Source organism: Gambusia affinis, linkage group LG23 (genome assembly GCF_019740435.1).
Source record: "Gambusia affinis linkage group LG23, SWU_Gaff_1.0, whole genome shotgun sequence".
NCBI lineage: Eukaryota > Metazoa > Chordata > Actinopteri > Cyprinodontiformes > Poeciliidae > Gambusia > Gambusia affinis.
Genome location: NC_057890.1, coordinates 17,087,904 through 17,105,656, shown reverse-complemented (window position 1 = coordinate 17,105,656; position 17,753 = coordinate 17,087,904). Strand labels below are relative to the sequence as shown.

The 17,753-nt window shown below is 36.6% G+C and overlaps 1 protein-coding gene across 3 annotated transcripts in view; it reads left to right on the top strand.

Moving 5' to 3' along the window:
- ptprr (protein tyrosine phosphatase receptor type R) overlaps positions 1 to 17,753 on the top strand; it is a 48,347-nt gene that overhangs the window by 24,884 nt on the left and 5,710 nt on the right. For all 3 annotated transcript variants that reach the window (XM_044108168.1, XM_044108167.1, XM_044108166.1), the window contains 13 exons: positions 2,894 to 3,007; positions 3,084 to 3,230; positions 3,311 to 3,460; positions 5,360 to 5,482; positions 5,561 to 5,682; positions 6,846 to 6,974; positions 12,278 to 12,467; positions 13,187 to 13,271; positions 14,885 to 14,964; positions 16,264 to 16,401; positions 17,149 to 17,259; positions 17,340 to 17,497; positions 17,574 to 17,687. In XM_044108168.1, the coding sequence (XP_043964103.1) occupies positions 2,894 to 3,007; positions 3,084 to 3,230; positions 3,311 to 3,460; positions 5,360 to 5,482; positions 5,561 to 5,682; positions 6,846 to 6,974; positions 12,278 to 12,467; positions 13,187 to 13,271; positions 14,885 to 14,964; positions 16,264 to 16,401; positions 17,149 to 17,259; positions 17,340 to 17,497; positions 17,574 to 17,687 (1,661 nt within the window). The remainder of the gene's footprint in view (positions 1 to 2,893; positions 3,008 to 3,083; positions 3,231 to 3,310; positions 3,461 to 5,359; positions 5,483 to 5,560; positions 5,683 to 6,845; positions 6,975 to 12,277; positions 12,468 to 13,186; positions 13,272 to 14,884; positions 14,965 to 16,263; positions 16,402 to 17,148; positions 17,260 to 17,339; positions 17,498 to 17,573; positions 17,688 to 17,753) is intronic.

Here is a 17,753-nt window from a genome sequence, read left to right as displayed (position 1 = left end):
GATCCATTTCTTCCTACCGTGCCCCTCCAGGTCTCACTGTTATTGCCCATGTGAGCATTGAAGTCTCCAAGCAGAACAAGGGAGTCCCCAGGAGGTACACTCTCCAGTAACACTCAAAGGACTCCAAAAAGGGTGGGTAATCTTAACTGCTGTTTGGTGCACATGCACAAACAACCATCAGATCCCATCACCCCACTTCTAAGCAGAGGAGGCTACCCTCTGCTCACGGGAATGAAGCTCAATGTGTAAGCACTGAGATGGGGGGGAACAAGTATGACCACTCCGGCCAAACGTCTGTCTCTGGGGGCAACTCCAGAGAGAAGGAATGTCCAACCCCTCTCAAGGAGACTGGTTCCAGAACCTGAGCCATGGGTCAAGGTGAGACTGACTATTTCCAGATGGAACCTCTCAACCTCCCACACCTGCTCAGGCTTCTTCCCCACCAGAGAGGTGATGTTCCGCTGGCTCCCAAGAGCCAGCTTCTGTAGCCAGCGGTCAGATTCTTGGTTCTTCTCTCTCAAAAGAGGAACATTGGAGTAACCATAGGGTACTTGGTTACCTTCCTCACTAAGGCCCTTCTCTCCTGTTCACTCAATTTAGACAACCAACTAGGTCAATAGAGAGTCCTAGTGATTCCAAACTGATTCCATTTATGAATGAAGAAGGCTACTGAGCTCATTGGGGCCTTCAAAGCAGCAGAATTTTTTATATTCTTCCCCAGATTTTTGCCTCAAAACAATGCTGTCTCTGAGGTCTACAGACAACATATTTTATTTCATGCTTGGTGTTTGCATATCCATGATATCCATTGTCCATTTTGCAACTTTATAAAGACAGGTGTGTGCTTTTCCAGATCTAATCAAATCAACAGAATTTATTACAGGTGGACTCTATTTAAGTTGTAGAACTTAATCTCTGCAATTATCAGTGAAAATAGCTCTATTTTGAGCTTCATAATAAAGGCTGTGAATACTTATGTATGTAAATGTAATTTCTAAGTTATTCTGTTTTTAGTTAGTTTGCAAAAATTGCACACTTTTTCACACATTGTGTCATAATAGGACATTTGTTTTATGAATCTTGAGGATAGGGATTAATACAATTTGGAAAAACGTTATAACATAGCCAAACATGGAAAAAATGAAGCATTGTGAATATTTTCCAGATTCACTGTATATATGGATATAATGGTGTTATTCAGAGATGTTTACATAACCTCTTACAAGTCTAAGTCTCTTTTTAGAAAAATTAATATTTTCTCATTAAATCTGCAACATCCAGTGAGTTGCATCACTGTAGGTTAGGATTTAGTTGAGTAAGGTTTGTCTCTACACCTAAACTATTACATTTGCATGTGATAATTATCTTTCAATCTCCCAATATTTATTAACAGCTATCTTTGAATCATTCAATATTTAATTTACAATCCAAAAATATGTTATGGTCAGTAATATCATATCATTAGGCCACTGACATTTTAGTCACAATATTATTAATCCTCTTATCTCCTTCAGTATACTATAAAACCATAGGTTAAAGATTAACTTTATTGAAATGAATCACCCAACAGCCAGCTACTGATTTAGTACATCTGAAATGATCACTGTTTTAATTTAGCCAGATTTTCATTCAATAAAATAGCATATTTTTAGAAGAATTGTTATTTAACACACATTTTCCCCGCAAAAACCTTCATTACAGGGACTCCCATATGCTGGCCAATCGGCATGTCTAAAAATATACACATGTGTGAATTATTCATGAGCAAGTGCAGTACCTAAAGTTACCACCGGGGGCGCAAAATCGATACACAGGTTATACACAAATGTCATGTAATTGTGAATTATTGGGACTTTGCCTGATTTTTGGAATTTAACCCTTTGGCATCCATTCAAACCCCCTCCAATCATTTTTATGTTGCAAGAATTATGAGGACATCGGCACTGTCCCACTAATTCAAAATGTCCCGTTAGTGTTGCGTGTATACAGGCGAAATGTCCTGTCAATTCACCTGTGCAGACACACACACACACACACACACACACACACACACACACACACACACAGGGATGTTGAAACAGCCGGTGGGCTTCAGATTGGTGGACAGAAAGCTGCAGAGGTCAGACTTCTTGTTTGTTTTCCTCTAATCTCATTTTATAAAGCAATCTGATATTCTCTGAGTATGTTTTGCTTTTATTCACTTAGAGGAAACGATAAATATCAGCTCACTGGGTTTATGGATAAGTTCAGGACAAGTAATAAAGGCAGAGGTGATCTGTATCACTTTTGGATCCTTTAATATCACAAAGGACTGTTTGGAGTGGAATAATTGTTACATTTTGGTGCTAATTGAATATTTATCCAGTTGGTCAGAATCTCAGGACAGCAGATGTTCAAACTGGACACTAATGATTTCTAAAAGCGGAGTTGGGTAGTAACTAGCTATAATTAGTAACTTGCTAAATATAGCTAATTTAATACATTTAACAAGTTACTAAATGTAGCATCCGAGTGTTTTGTTCTCGGACCAGTTGGGTGTTTAAGGTGTAAGAGAAATGTTTCAAAACTAAATTTTGTTTTATTTTTTGTTTACCTTGTCCCTGCTGTAAACTGTAGATACTATCACAAGATATTGTGATTAATTATATAAAAGTGAACTGAAATTGTCTTTAATTAGTTCACTTGTATTGTTTTTATATCCATTTTCAAACATTACCTTGAAAATGTTTGAATTTTTCTGTGGGAAAAGTTTGCAAACAGTGTGTTAATGGATTCTTCTGAATATTTGAGGAGGAATGAAGCTTTTTCATCATAGCTGTTAGCTCTAAAAGGAAAAGGAGAAACGTGGTACCCAAACTTCCAGCCTGTATTTAATTTGTTTTCTTTGATTCAGTACTTGGCTGTGGGAGTGAGGAGGCTGAACATCAGTCACCTCCTGTGGTTCCGGGACGGCGTAGCGGCGTCGCTCGGCGTCGCTCCTCAACACGTTCACATCAACAAGCTGAATGTAAGTCTCCCTCCCGTCCCAGTCCGTTTCATCTTCGTATTTAGCTCACTTCCTGTTGGACGGACGCTCCTTACAGGCCAGAAACGGCATCGAGCTCTTCGTCTCCTCTGAGAGGCGGGACATCTTTGAGCTCCGCCCTGCGAAGGAGATCGTCCAATCACTGAACCGTAGCGTCCTTCATCATCATTTGGCCGACTTCGGCATCACAGCGGTCAAACCGGAGGTAAATGTGTACATTCCCAGAATCCTCTGCTCTTTTTTTGGCCACCTTACGACGTTCCGCCATGTTTGTTTTCCTTCCAGTGCTGCAGAAACATCCCAGACTCTTCCCCTTCGTCTCCGAAGAAAAACGTCCTGCAGGACGATCAGAGGGATCACGCATGGAGCAGAGATGGCCTCTACAACGTTGTCCTCTTCTTCACCTTCTTCCTCATCATCATCACCTGTCTAATGGTAAACACACATTCATAGAGGAAGAACTTTACTCTGCAAACCCAACTCAGTCTGTTGATTAACTACATGATAAAAAAAGTCACATTTTTCCACTCTTAGACTTTGATTATGTTGAATATTAGTAAATAAATCAACTTATTTGCTCCCCAAATGGAGTAAAAAGCCTTCAGATTATGTTATGGTAGATTAAGAAAAATCTGATTAATAAGGTATGAAGAGTAATTTATCACCACTAAGCTTCAGTATCACTTCCTGTTCTTACCCATTCCTGTACCTCTATTTCTTTAAAAGTATAAATAAATATAGTATAAAAAAGTTATATAGCATTCTGAGATTTTTTTTATAATATTGCTTATAGATCATATTACCAGAAAATATTAAATGTGCTTTGCAAAATAGACCTCTTAGTATTTCCGGGTCTTTTTCTGCTGACTACTGTCTCTTGTTTGTGACAAGAATTATATGTCCGATGAAGATGTTTTTTGTTTTTAATTCGGAGTATAGAGTCATAATATTAAGAAAATAAAGTTGTAATGTTATGAGAATAAAGTCATAATTTTATGAAAACTCCTACAAGAAACTGTAAAATGAAGAATGTTGAGCATCATCTGAAATTATTCTTCAGTTTTACAAATAAAGAAATAATCTTTTAACACATCAGCAACTAATTATTGTGAGCTGCAGGACATTGAGATGATTGTGTCAAAGTTCTGGTAGGCATTAAGTAACAAAATGACATTTAAATAAAACTTACAAAAATTCATAAAAGATTTAAAAAAATACAGCAGTAAAAAAAGAAATGTTAAAATGGGGAAGAAGACAATAAGTGTTTAAATTAGACATGTAGAAGTCAAAAGTAGATGTAGTAACTATATTCATGAAATAAATAAAAATAAGAGGAATAAATCAAACACATGATTGTTAAATGTTACATAAATAAGCAAAAAATTGGAGAAAAAAATTAATTAACATTAATATTATGATAAAAACTAATAAATGCTAATAAAATAAAATAAATATCTAAATAGATTTAAATGGTAATTTAGTAAATAATTAATAACCTGAGTTTTAAAGAGTAAATCCATTTCAAGTAAAATGCGTATATTTTCCATTCCTTCCTTTGTAGTTTGACACTTGAACCACATGGGGGCGCCCCAACACACAGAAACCTCAAACACTTCCTTCAGTTTCCAGCAGGATCTCTTCTGATTGCTTTTATCAATCAGAATATTGATAAAAGCAATCAGATGTCAAATGAAAAAAAAATCAAGTTAAGTAGAGATTTAATGTTAATTTATATTAAAAATGTAAACCTTTCTGTGCTTGAAGTCGTCACAAATGTCTCTAAATGTCAATACAAACAAAAAATATGTTTCAAAATCAGCCCAAACTTCAAGGAAACTGCATTTACACACACAGTTAATACATTTTATTCATTCATATTAGAAATTCAACCATTACAGATATTTATTTTTCCAGCTTTAATTAAAGTAAATTAAACACTTATTGAGTTAGTAAAATAATAAAAACAAAGTTTATTTATGTTTTATGCTTTACACTCCTGACCTCACTTTACACATTATTGTTTATTAGTATTTACAGCTTAATTTATGTTTGATTATATTAATATCTATAGATTTTGTCTGTTTTATTTTTTTTGTATTTCTTGTTGCAAATATGTTCAGAAATAAATTTAATTGGATAATTGTGGTAAAATAATAATAATAATCAGCACTCATTATAATCAATAAATTAAAGTAGGCAAAAATTGATTATTAAATAAAAAACGACCTTCAAATAATTTATTAATAAATAAAAAGCTAAATTAGTAAATTTATTTATTTATTTAATGATGGGACGATCAGACTTTAATCTTTAATCAGGTTATTTTTTGCTCAGGTTTTGTACCGAATGAAGCAGAAAGTTCCCGTTACTGAGAAGCAGCTCAAAGCTCCGCCCCCCGACCACATCGTGAGCCTGACCCTCGCCCCCGACTCTCACAAGAGGTCAAAGGGCACCCAGGTCTGAGACATCAGATTTTTTATTTTGCTGATTTTGTGAAATGTTTCTGTTGCGGTAAAGACGGCTGTTTTGTTTCAGGTTGTGACGTCAGAAAGCATGGTCCAATCTGAGCTCCCGCCAGCTGTAGCCACGCCCATTCACCAGCAGCAGCCAATCAGAGCCTGCCGCCGCCTCGCTCCTCCTGTCGTCCCTCTGCCCAGGTGAGCCGACCAAAGGAAGATTGTGACCTCTTAAATGATCAGAAATAATAAACCAGCTGTGCTTAACATTTACACAGTTTGTTCCTGTTTATCAGTTTTTACAATTTTTTTATTTCCTGTCCTCAGACATTTGAATATTGCAATAAAGATTTAGTATTTTAAACTTATTTTATATGTTCCAGTTAATGTTTTGATGCGTGTGGATTGACGATGATGCATTAGGGCCACTGTAGATTGAAAAAAAAGACGATAAATTTCCACCAAAAAAAACTCAAAAGCAACTAAACCTGCAGCAAACCGAGCTGCTGATATCAGCCTGTGGCTCAGAAATAAAAAGGGTGAAAACTTGAGAATTTCCAGAAAAAAACAGAAATTTTTAGAATAATCACATAAATTGACTAGAAGTAAGCTGGAAATTTCTGATTATGAAAAGTTGAAAATTTACTAAAAGAAACTCGTAAAATTTTTAATTAAACTCTTAAATTTTTCTAAAGAAAACCTGGAAATTTCTGAGATCCAAAATGTTTGCTAGAAAAACTGACATTTTGAGATGAATCTCTTAAAGTTTCTAGAAAAAACTTGGACATTTTTCAGTATAAAAAGTTTAAAATTTGCTAGACAAAACTCAAATTTTTATATAAATCTAATAAATATGCAAGAAAACTAAGAAATTTTGAGTAAAATCTCTTAGATATTTTTGGAGAAAACTTTAGAAATTTTTGAGAATAAAAAGTTTTAAATTTAATAGAACACCCCTCACCTCAAACATTTTTAGATTACGCTAATAAGTTTGCTAGAAAAATGTATAAATTTTGAGATCAATCCAATAAATTTGCGAGAAGAAACAAGAAAATGTTCGACCTTGAAAAGTCTAAAATATGCAAGGAAAAAACTAAGAAATTTTGAGATTAATGTCAGAGTTTCTAGAAAGAGCAACCAAATGTCTGAGCTCCTAAAGTAAAAATTTTTGGAAAAAAAATCTCAACTTTTGCAAATCAGAAATTTCCAAAAATTTCCAAGTTATTTGGCAGAAATTCATTTTTTTCCTCTAATGGCTTTGATGCAGAGTCAAAGCATGAGTTGGTCTTTGTTTTTGTCTTGTAGTTTGTCAAATCTCATCCTGAGCGCCATTTTTCTGTTGGTTTTCTGTTGGTTTTCTGTAGCCCTGTGCCAATCATCAACACCGACAGCCACACCCTGCCAACCAGCGTTCCCCCGGTAACGGGCGCTAACGAGCAGAAACCTTGCCCCTCCCCCTTCAGGATGAAACCGGCTGCAGGCCTGCAGGAGAGGTGAGCGCACAGGAAGTGTTTAATAAAGTTAGAAACTACAATAAATCCAAATTATTCCTTTAATCTGAGATCTTATTCTCCCCTAAATCAATTTATTTTAATTTATCATCAGTTACCAACTGTTTAGCCAGTCAACTGAGATAAAAACTATATTAAGTCTCTTAATTTAACCTTTTCAGATCCGCTTTATGGTTTATATTGAGACACACGATGGAGCAAAATAATTAGAAAACAGGAAGAAATGTGGAAATGTTCATAATGTTTGGAGGGGAAAACCGTCCTAATGAGCCACCAGAACAATACGCTGTGTGTGTAAAGAGGACAGTGACCTCTGACCTCTGATTGTTGAAGCAGTCAGGTGTTCGGTTCTGTACGTGCTGCAGAAGAGGCAACATGAGGATTTATCTTTTTCATTTTTATCCTCATTAACTTGATTTTTAGCAGTTTCACAGAAATAGAAGAATGAATAGTTTTTGTTTGTGTTGTTTTTAGAAACTTTTTACAGGCTGGAGAACCAAAAGAGATCATCTGGATTTACTATTTTATCTTGATAATATTCTGATAACAAAGACTGTTATAATTAATATATTTATTACTAATTTTTATTACTAATTTTTAGCTAACTATAAGAAGCACAAATACTGTTAAAAAACATTCTGTTACAAGAATACAGTTGTCAAAATATGAAAATAAAGTCATATGACAGTAAAGTGAGAGCAATGCAAGAATAAAGTAATATTGGGTAAATAAAGTAGAAGTTTTATAAAAACTCCAATACAAAAAAACTATAATATAATCATTCAACTAATTAACATGCCATTAAAAGCCTTTTTATGCAAGTTTTAGTGGAACTTTGCATTAAACCCATTCAAATAAATTGTCTAGAAATAAGCAAAGCATAGCAAAATTTTCTAGAGAAACCCGGAATATTTTAAATTCATTTCTTACATTTTTTAGAGAAAACATGGAATTTTCCAGTTTTTTTCCTGGAAAAAACAAAACAACTAAAATTTTAGATAAATCTCTAAAATTTTCTATAAAAATGTGAACATTTCTGAGTTTGAAAATGTCTAAAATTTGCTAGAAAATAATCAGAAGTTTTGAGGTTAATCTTAGAGATTTTCTAGAAAAAACAAGGACATTTCTTAACTTGAAAAGTCACAAATTTGTGAGAAAAGACAAGAATAAAGTAGTATTTGGAGATTAAAGTAGTAGTTTTATGATAACTGCAACACAAATTGTTATCAAAGTCTTTTTCAAATGTCCTAATTCATGTTGCTTTGATGAAAAGTTAAATTCAAGGAATATACTTTCTGAGCAGATAAGTTTCCCAGCATCAGTTTGAATCTAAACCTTAAAAAAATTCAACGTGTTATTTCTGGAAACTGGACTATAAAGTTGTAATTCATCATTAATCTTATCGTTCAGAAGTGACCAGAGTTCATATCTGCACTGCTTTATCCTTTTTGATAGCTGGATGAAACGCAGATTTGAGCCTCTGATGGAGTTACTCTGACTGAGTCTCGTAGGTTTGAGTCGTTTTTTCATGCTGGGTGTTTTCAGAAGAGAGGCGACTCATTTCCTCCATCTTGGGTCTCATTAACCTTCACCTTCCTCAAGTCTTCCTCAATTTGAAGCAGCAATTTCAGGAATTTTTCTTTCCGCTCAGTTTATGACTGAGACATTTATGATATTATTAGCATCTTTGGAAATTTTCCACTAAACTTAGCGAAGAGGAGCAGATCTAGTTTTGGATTATTTCGGTTTAGTTTAATCGTCTCCTGATCAGTTACTTTATGTTTTCTTTCAATAATGATTCACTTCAATCTTCTGTAACATTTATTTACTTTTTATACTTGATTTTAAATAATTTAGATAATTTCATCTCTGATGCAAGTACTTTTTAAAATAAATGTATTTTTAATACTGAAACTTACTGTAGTTAGTAAATGGGGCTGGATAATACAGCTTAAATATAACATCTCAAATTTATTCATATCAGATAAAATTTTAGACTTTTTTCCCCTCACTTTATTTGCTAAATAAGAATTTACGAATGACAGAAAATATTTTGGTTTTTAGTTCATTATGCAACAGTTTTAGGACCAGACTGAGAATTTTTGTTTAATTTTAATTTAACTTAATTCAGTTTTGTTAATATGAGAACAAAGTCATAATATTTGCAGGAACAAGACACAAATTTACCTTAAAATTACAAGAAAAAGTTGTATTTTTTTGTTTAGTTTTTTTGTGTTGGGGTTTTCATAATATTACTACTCTATTCCCCAAAAAATACAACTTTATTCTTTTCATTTTCATAAAAAAAAATCTTAGCCTGATATATTTTTGCTGCATAACAAAATTGGTAAAAATCTGCTTTGTTTTAAGTTGAAACATTTCAGATAAAAACAAAAACAAGTGAAGAATCTTCTTTTGGATTTTGAGTTTTAAAACTGTTGCATCATTTCTTCATACTATAAACTACCATGAAGCCACATATTGTAAAAGATTTTAATCTCTCATCTGAAACTGCGTCGGTTTCCTGAGTATTAATGACCTTTTCCGCTCCCATCATATTAACAATACGAGGCGTGTTTTTAAATAAGGATGCTCGGCTTATGTAAGGCTCATTGTTTCAGTTCTTTCTTTCTTCTGCTCGGCTCTGAAGGAGAATCATGATGTTCTTCTGGACTTCAGTTAGCAGGGCTTCCTTCAACCATTCAACTTCTGATTTTAAATCCTGGGGAAATACTTGTGCTTTAAAGCAGAACATTTTTTTTTATTTTTCTCCAAATGTAAAATTCTAAAGAGCTGATTAAAACGAAGAAGTACGTTTCATGAGCAGCACATTATTTATTGTTACTGTCGTCGTATTTATCAAATGTATTAGTTTATATGTAAAACACTTTATGATTTACAGAAAAATTTAAAAATAAAAGCTCCAAAATTCACCTTTTAAATCAAATGAAATTGGATTTTTATAGCACATTTCAGCAACAAGGCATTTCAAAGTGCTTTACATCATAAAAACACAACAAAAGCTTGAGATTGCAATTAAAATTCAACATTTTCAGTTAAACAGACACACAGGCAAGAATATTGCAAAAGTAAATATGTCAAGTATAAAAACTACATGTTGAACTTTTTCTAGTTTTTTATTTTATTTTAAACCCATTCATCATTAGTTTAGTTTAGATTAAATACTTTTCTCTTTCAAAATTCAAACAAGGTCAGGCGTATGCAATAAGATTATTAGAGAAGAACAGCAGAAATATGGAAATATATCAATTTTAGTGATCTGTAGTGTCAGAATTATTCAATTGTTTGAACAGAGATATTTCTAAATCTGGAGGTAAAACACCTTAAATACCTGGAATGTTGAGGTTTAATGCATATTAAAGGTTCAGAGGCCTTGAATGTTTCTGGAGACGCTGCAGAAGCTTAAAGTTAAACCAACAGTTGCTACTCAGACGCTGCTTTTCCAGCTGCTGTGTCTTTAGCAGCTCTTTAACTCTGCAGCTCATTTCCTGATGCTAAGTAGTTTCACATATATAAAGAAAACATCTTTATCGCTCGGTTCTGAGCTCTTTATTTAATCTGCCACTCCGGTCTCTTCCTCTGAGAAGCAACGAACCTGAACTCCGGACGCCATTTTGTTCTGGTTGTTTGACTGGATGGGTGGGTGGAGCAGGGAGAACGCTTGGTGTTTCTTAAGGTAACAAAAGGAAGGAAGATTTGAGGCTCAGGAGTGAGAACAGGATGTTTTTCTGGTGTCTGTCAGCGTGAGTGTTGTCCACCCTGGATGCCAGCCAATCAGCAATCAAACAAATTGGAAGCAACGGCATCCTGGAGGGGAAACCGGCCAACACGTAGCCAGACAAAGACCGGGTCAGCCCACTCATGTTAACCCACCAAAGCATTCTGTTGTATTTTACATAATTTGTTTTTTGCAGCAAGAAAAAGCTGGTAAAACCAGAGGAGGTCAGTGTCAGGTGCTCATCATAAATAATAAACCCCTGGACAAACATGGCTCCACTTATTATAAAAGCTTAGTTATAAAGAGATGGATACTTTGTGTTCTCAACATTTTAAGTAATAATTTTAACTTGATTACAAGTAAAAAGTCTCCATCTGCATCAAACACCTGTGCTGGTCGGGCAAAATTGTAATGATTCTTGAATTGCAGTTAAGGGCCACATAAAATCAGTCCAAGGGCCACAAATTGCCCCGGAGCCACACCTTTGACACCCCTGGTTTAAACACTGCGAGTTCAGCCAGTATTAAATGCTATCCTCTTATCTAACCAGACAATCATAACATCTGAGGCAGACGGGCAGGGAAAAAGAAAATGCCTAATGATGCTGCATGCTAGCTTTGCTAATGCTACATGCTATGACACCGATGTTGGAGAGTAATGGAAAAATGTCAGGAAAGCAGCTGAATCTGCAGCAGTGGTAAACTTCCCAGTCAACATAAGCTAACGCTATCTGTGTAAATATTAGCTTCACAAACACGTGACATTTTTAAGTTATATTTGTTTTCCTGTGGCCTTGCACAAACACACTGCCGGGTCTTAATAAAAACTAACTTCTCCACCACATTAAAAAAAAAAAACTTACACAGTATTGGTTTCAGAAAAGTTTTCAGCACAAATTCACCGCTGAGTGTTGTTGTAAACCAAACCCTTAGGGGGCAGTATAGCACAAAGCTAAAACCTGTCAGCCAATCAGAGATCTTCAAAATAACCACAACTTCCTGTTAGGAATAAAACGCTGTGCCAGGAGATTCATTGTTGTGGACAGATATATAAGTTGAACTACTTTTAAATTCTTGGAGTATAGAGCTATTAAAACACAAGGATATGTATTGACTGAGAATTATGCCAAAAAAAAAAAGTATGTGGATATACTGGTGCTTTATTTGTCACAAACTGTAATGTGTGGGAATTGACTTTAAAGTCTTTCAGTGGGGTTTTTGTGTGGATGAAATGCCAAAACGCATAAAAATTTATTCAATTTTCCACATACTGACTATGTGGACTGAGTATTTTCATGGAGTTTGAAGCTTATCTAGACAGAGCTTAAGAGTTGTAATTTCCTTGGCTTGATGTTCTCATGAACAGAAATATTAAGCTTTAACCTCACTGAAGTGAAAGAACCTCCATCTATCACCAGTTTTATCAAGTTTCCTTTTGAGCCACAAATCCTAAAAGTCTTAAACTTCCAATAAAACTCAGGAAGGAAGCAAGAGACTTTCCACTCCTGACACTAATCTATGTGTCCTCTCCCATCCTTCCTGCGCAGACGAGGCTCTAATGTGTCCCTGGTGCTGGACATGTCGGCTCTTGGATCGGTGGAACCCCTCAATGTTTCCGTGGTAACCCCCAGAGAGGCAGCGGCCCGAGAGTACCTCCTGTCGGCCGGACGACCGCTGACACGGCATCAGCTTCATGACGTTGTCAGCAACACGCACAAGCTGCACATCGAGTTCGCTGTGAGTCCGTTTAAACGGTTTATTACTCCACAGAAACACATTTTAGTTGTGTTGAGGAAAACTACACAACGTTTGTACTTGTAATAATTTAACTTATCACTGAAGGATAAGTTATTTAAATTTCTTTAAACCTTTTCCATGTCAGGACTAGTGTTAAAAAGCATGAACACAATCGCTCTAACAGGGAATTATTATGCAAAATTCTTAGCTTGCATGTTTTTATACTTCAACTTGGACAGTCAAAGCACTTAAAGAAAAAACCTAGTTAAAGTTTGTTGGTGTCTGGAAAATGAGACGCTTCAAAAACTGCATTTGAAGGGCACTGCTCTGTTACCTAGCAACCCCAGCAGAGTTCTGCTCGTTACCTAGCAACCCCAGCAGAGTTCCAACACGTTTGGTTAGCTGGAGTGTAAACGTTGAGTTGAGGGCGTGGCCAGCAGCAGCTTATTTGGATTTAAAGCGACAAGACACCCTAAAACAGCTCATTCTGAACTGAGCAGATTAAAATCTAATTATTTAAGAATTATTTTGTGTAAAAATGTAATGAACATGTCTTGTATTGCCCATAGATCTATCCTAACCTGTTCCAGGAAGCCTAATAGGTCACAAAGTAAATAGAAGTCCAGAAAATGGCCAAAATAATTGAGAGGTTATCTTTCAGGTTATCTTCAGAGTAACGTGTGCTGTGTCACTAACGCCCGTCTTTCCTCCCATCTCAGGAAATCCCGATGAATTTTATCGACCCTAAGGAGCTGGATATCCCAAACCATGGCACTAAGAACAGATATAAGACCATTCTGCCCAGTAAGTCCTCCATGTTGCTGAGAAGCAGCAACTCTTCCAAAATATCTCATTGCCTCTTGAACCAAGAAGTTGTCAAAGGTTAACATTCCCAAAGACGGGGAATATTTCACCCTTCCTCTTCCAATAATTTTACTTTGAGCACAGTCCGTTCTCACAGTCGGAAACTTACTCTGATTAAAATGTTACATAACGAACAATTTCTGGATTGTGCACTCATGTTTTGTAGGGTGGGAGGTGAGATTATCAAAAACAGAAGTGTTCCTTCCTGCAGCCAATCAGGAGAAAGGAATGTTCACCTAAAGCTGCTGTCAATCAAACCTCTTCCTGTTCTCCACTTTCTGTTTTCTTTGCAAAGTGTTCATTGTGCTGTGCAGGGCTGTGGTCAGTCCTAACAGGTCTGCAGATCTGCTTTGACGGATCTATCAAATCCAGAGTAATCCCTGCTAATCGATCCTAAGCTCTTCATCTGGGTCAGGAGTTCAGGGTTTAAAGGAGGCGTTTCCTCATTACGGCTTCGATCTTTCACAGTAACATCTAAACTTTAAACACCTTTACTGGTCATTAATTATGTAAAATTAACACAATAAATCAGTTGAACTGAGACAGCAACATGCTGATCCAGTTTCAGCTTCGTTACATTTGGAGTTCCTCAAGGTTCCATTCTAAGCCTGTCGGTTTTTATCATAAACGTATTTTTGGTATCCAATTTCCTACAGATTTACTAAACATATTTATGCCCCACATGGGGGCAGCATGTTTGGGTAAAGTTAAGCTAACTCTGTTAGCTATGATTTGCTCTTTTTCTATGCTTTTATATATTTATTTTTCTTTTGGTTGAGGTGTTGGATGCTTTATTCCCTCTGGTTTTGGATGCTGTACAACTGGATGGATTTTTGCTCTTCAGACGGTTATTATGAAACGTAACAATGACAACAAGCTATTGTTTTTACAACTGGGACCAGCTAATTAGCATCTCGAAAGCTCAGATAATACCTGAGCTACAACGCCAAATCCCAGAAGAGTTGAACAAGAGAGAAGGTGGAAGTCATCTGTCATCATCTCTGCTTGTTGGGTATTGAGATGCTAGCAACAAACTTCAGTCAGAGGCCTTTTCCGATTTGTTGCAAGACTGACTGTTACTGAAGATCCTTTCTGCCCACAGGATTACCATCCAAAACGACTCTTTGAAGTTACTTTGATGATACAAATTCTGACAGAAAATTGGGATAAATAATTTTTTTTATAGAACTGGAATAAAAACTAAAGATTTCTTGCAGCTTCACAAACACAAAGTCCCAGTAGCGGTTTTGTGTTTAGGTTTCTGTTTAACCTCAGGATTCTGGGCTCATAATGATTCGGCCTCAGTGATATGGAAGAACTTCCTCGTCCTGAGACGCTACACTAATGCTGACTCTGGATTTTGTAGCAGATGGACCAAAAAGAAGTCAATCCACACCTCTGCTATGTAGCGTTCAAATTCCCAGTCTGAGTTTTTATCAGGGATTAAATAAAACATACCAGAGTTTAGGCTTTAAAACAAGTGAAGTCTAAAATGTTTCACCTCACCGTCCTCTTTCTTTTCCTCATCTCTTCTTCTTCTTCTTGTGTCTTAGATCCTCACTCCAGAGTGATCCTGAAGTCAAAGAGCTGCAATGATCTACTGAGTTCCTACATCAATGCCAACTACATAAGGGTGAGTAGCAGCTGTCATCCACAAAATTTCAGCCAGTTGGTGTAAAGTTTTAATGAACTTTTGGCTGTATTTATTTATCTAATTATGTATTTTGTAGATTTTTTGCAAAGCTCTTTGGACATGACCATGAATAATTATGTGGCATTTTGTGCGCCTCCTGTCCATTTGCAAACAATTTTTGGTGACAAAAATGTTGAATTTTACAGACTTTATCTGACGTAGATATTTTTAAAACTCAGTTTTTTAATTGATCTGGAAATATTAATTGCTGATCTGAAGATTTGTGGAGAGGAGAAAAGGAACCATCTAGTAGCAGCATGTAGCTTACAGTTAGAAACTAGAGATCAGGTCAGAAATCTGGTTCTGAACCTTCAGAGAGACACAAAGACAGTTACAAAGACAGACTTTTACCACCTAAGAATCTCATCCTATGCATTTTTCTTTAGTCACATTCATTACTGCAACAGTCTTTACAGGTCTGCCTAAAAAACATCTGAGCTCTGCTTCTGGCATTCTGACTAAAATACTCTGTAGCTCACAGAATAAACTTTTTCTGTTAGTTTATAAATCACTGAATGATGTAACACCACAGCACATTAAAGATCTGCATTCCTAAAACCAAACATGGAGAAGCAGCATTCAGGTTCTATGCACCACAAATTTGGAGCAAACTCCCAGAAAACCACCAATTATGACTGGAAAATTGATTCATTTTGGTCTGGATTTCATCTTTTTATTGCTGTCCTTTATTGTGCCACTGCATTATAATGTTTCTTGCTTTTTGTTTCATGTTTTTATCATATACACGTATGTTACTAATAACTAATATACTTTTACCAAACAGAGCAAACTACGAGAATCTGAATATTTGCATCGAGCTTTAGGTTATTGTGTCTGCGTATCTGGGATGTTTTGTCTGTTTTTCTCCATCAGTTGAGAAGGAAAATGAAAACCCAAACCGTGAAGGACTCTGTCATTAACCTGGAATGTCTGCAGCGTTTCTTTGTTCTTCTGGATTCCTCGTGTTGAAACGTTGTGAAAGTGAACTCCCGCTGCAGTCTGTAATGTCGCTCTCAGACTCTCACACAATGGAGCTCCTTCCTGTCAGGAAGCTCTGCAGAAACAGTTTAAACTGTCACACTTGAACTCTTTGTCCTACTGTACATAATATCTCTGAAGCTGAGCGGGAGAAAACATTCCCCAGGGTGGGCTCAAAAACATGAAGCACTTTGTATTTATATGAATAAATGTTTACAAAATGTAAGATTTCAGAGAAAAACTGCGGTGGCTCTTTTTTAGGGTTACCTAGGCGACAGCAGGGCCTTCATCGCTACTCAGGGTCCCATGGTGAACACGGTGAACGACTTCTGGCAGATGGCGTGGCAGGAGGAGTCGCCCGTCATCGTCATGATCACCAAGCTGAAGGAGAAGAACGAGGTAACCCAAACAAGAGGAGCACAATCCCTTCATCATCCGTCCATTTAGTTCCCTACCAAACAATGAAAAGGTGATCATTTTTGAATCGGGTACAAAATACCAAGAAGGTTTTGTTTTTCATATTTTCAGTTTTAGCCTCAAACCAGAAATAAAAAATGCAAAAAGTGGCCGCAGAACATTTTTATTTCAGTATTTCATGTCACTCAGAAATTGTTCTGTGTGCAAAATAAAGGTAGTCTAATGACACCAAATGTCATATTGGACACAATTAATGTAAAATAGTGTAAACATGATCGTATTTAGGCTCTTAAAGCATTTGAAGATAAAGTTGGGACGTAAACAGTATTCAGGTGGAAAAAATAAAAAATAAAGAGCAATTTAAACTATATTTATTGTGCACAACCGTACTAAGTAGTATTAACACCAAACTATGTTTCCTGTGCATCACAGTCCAGTGAGTTTTTGACGACATTCAAACAACAAGTCTTTATTCTTAAGTCAAATCTTTTTACTGAAATCCAATTTAGAAATTTTTTTTCATGGTTGTTCATAGCAATCTGAGTTCTATGTAAGCAATGGGACCCCAAATATGCAGAGGAATGTAAACGCCTCACAGCAGCTCTCTGTTTATGGGAGACACTGTTTATATCTGAATTACTGCGTCTGGCTTCTTCTGGTGCAGAACCACTCAAAACGATGTACAGGTATGATCTGTAAATCGGGTCTGAGCGCTCTGTGTGTCTGCAGAAGTGTGTTCTGTACTGGCCGGAGAAGAGGGGGATCTACGGGAAGGTGGAGGTTCTGGTGAACGGCATCAGGGAGTGTGAGCACTACGCAACCCGCAGCCTCACGCTAAAGGTAGGCCCTCCATTCTCCTGCAGAGTGATGATGAACCCGGCTTCAGGTTCAGTTCTGACTTCTCCTGTGTCGCTGAGCAGTGCGGGAACCAAACCCGCATCCTGCAGCATTACTGGTACACATCATGGCCCGACCACAAAACCCCGGACTCGGCGCTGCCGCTACTGCAGCTCATGGCTGATGTTGAGGCTGAGAGACGCACCGCCGCCTGCGTGGGGCCCGTCATCGTCCACTGCAGGTACCAACTCGATTTTCGCTCCCTCTGCCGATAAAATGTCTGAAAACACTCAACCTGTGTGTTCCTGTGTTTGCAGTGCTGGGATTGGCCGGACGGGATGCTTCATCGCCACGACGATAGGCTGCCGGCAGCTGCAGGTGGAGGGGGTGGTGGATGTGCTAAACATCACCTGCCAGCTCCGAGCCGACAGGTAAAAATAGCTAAAAAAATTACAATTACACTGCAAAAACACAAAATCGTACCAAGTATTTTCTCT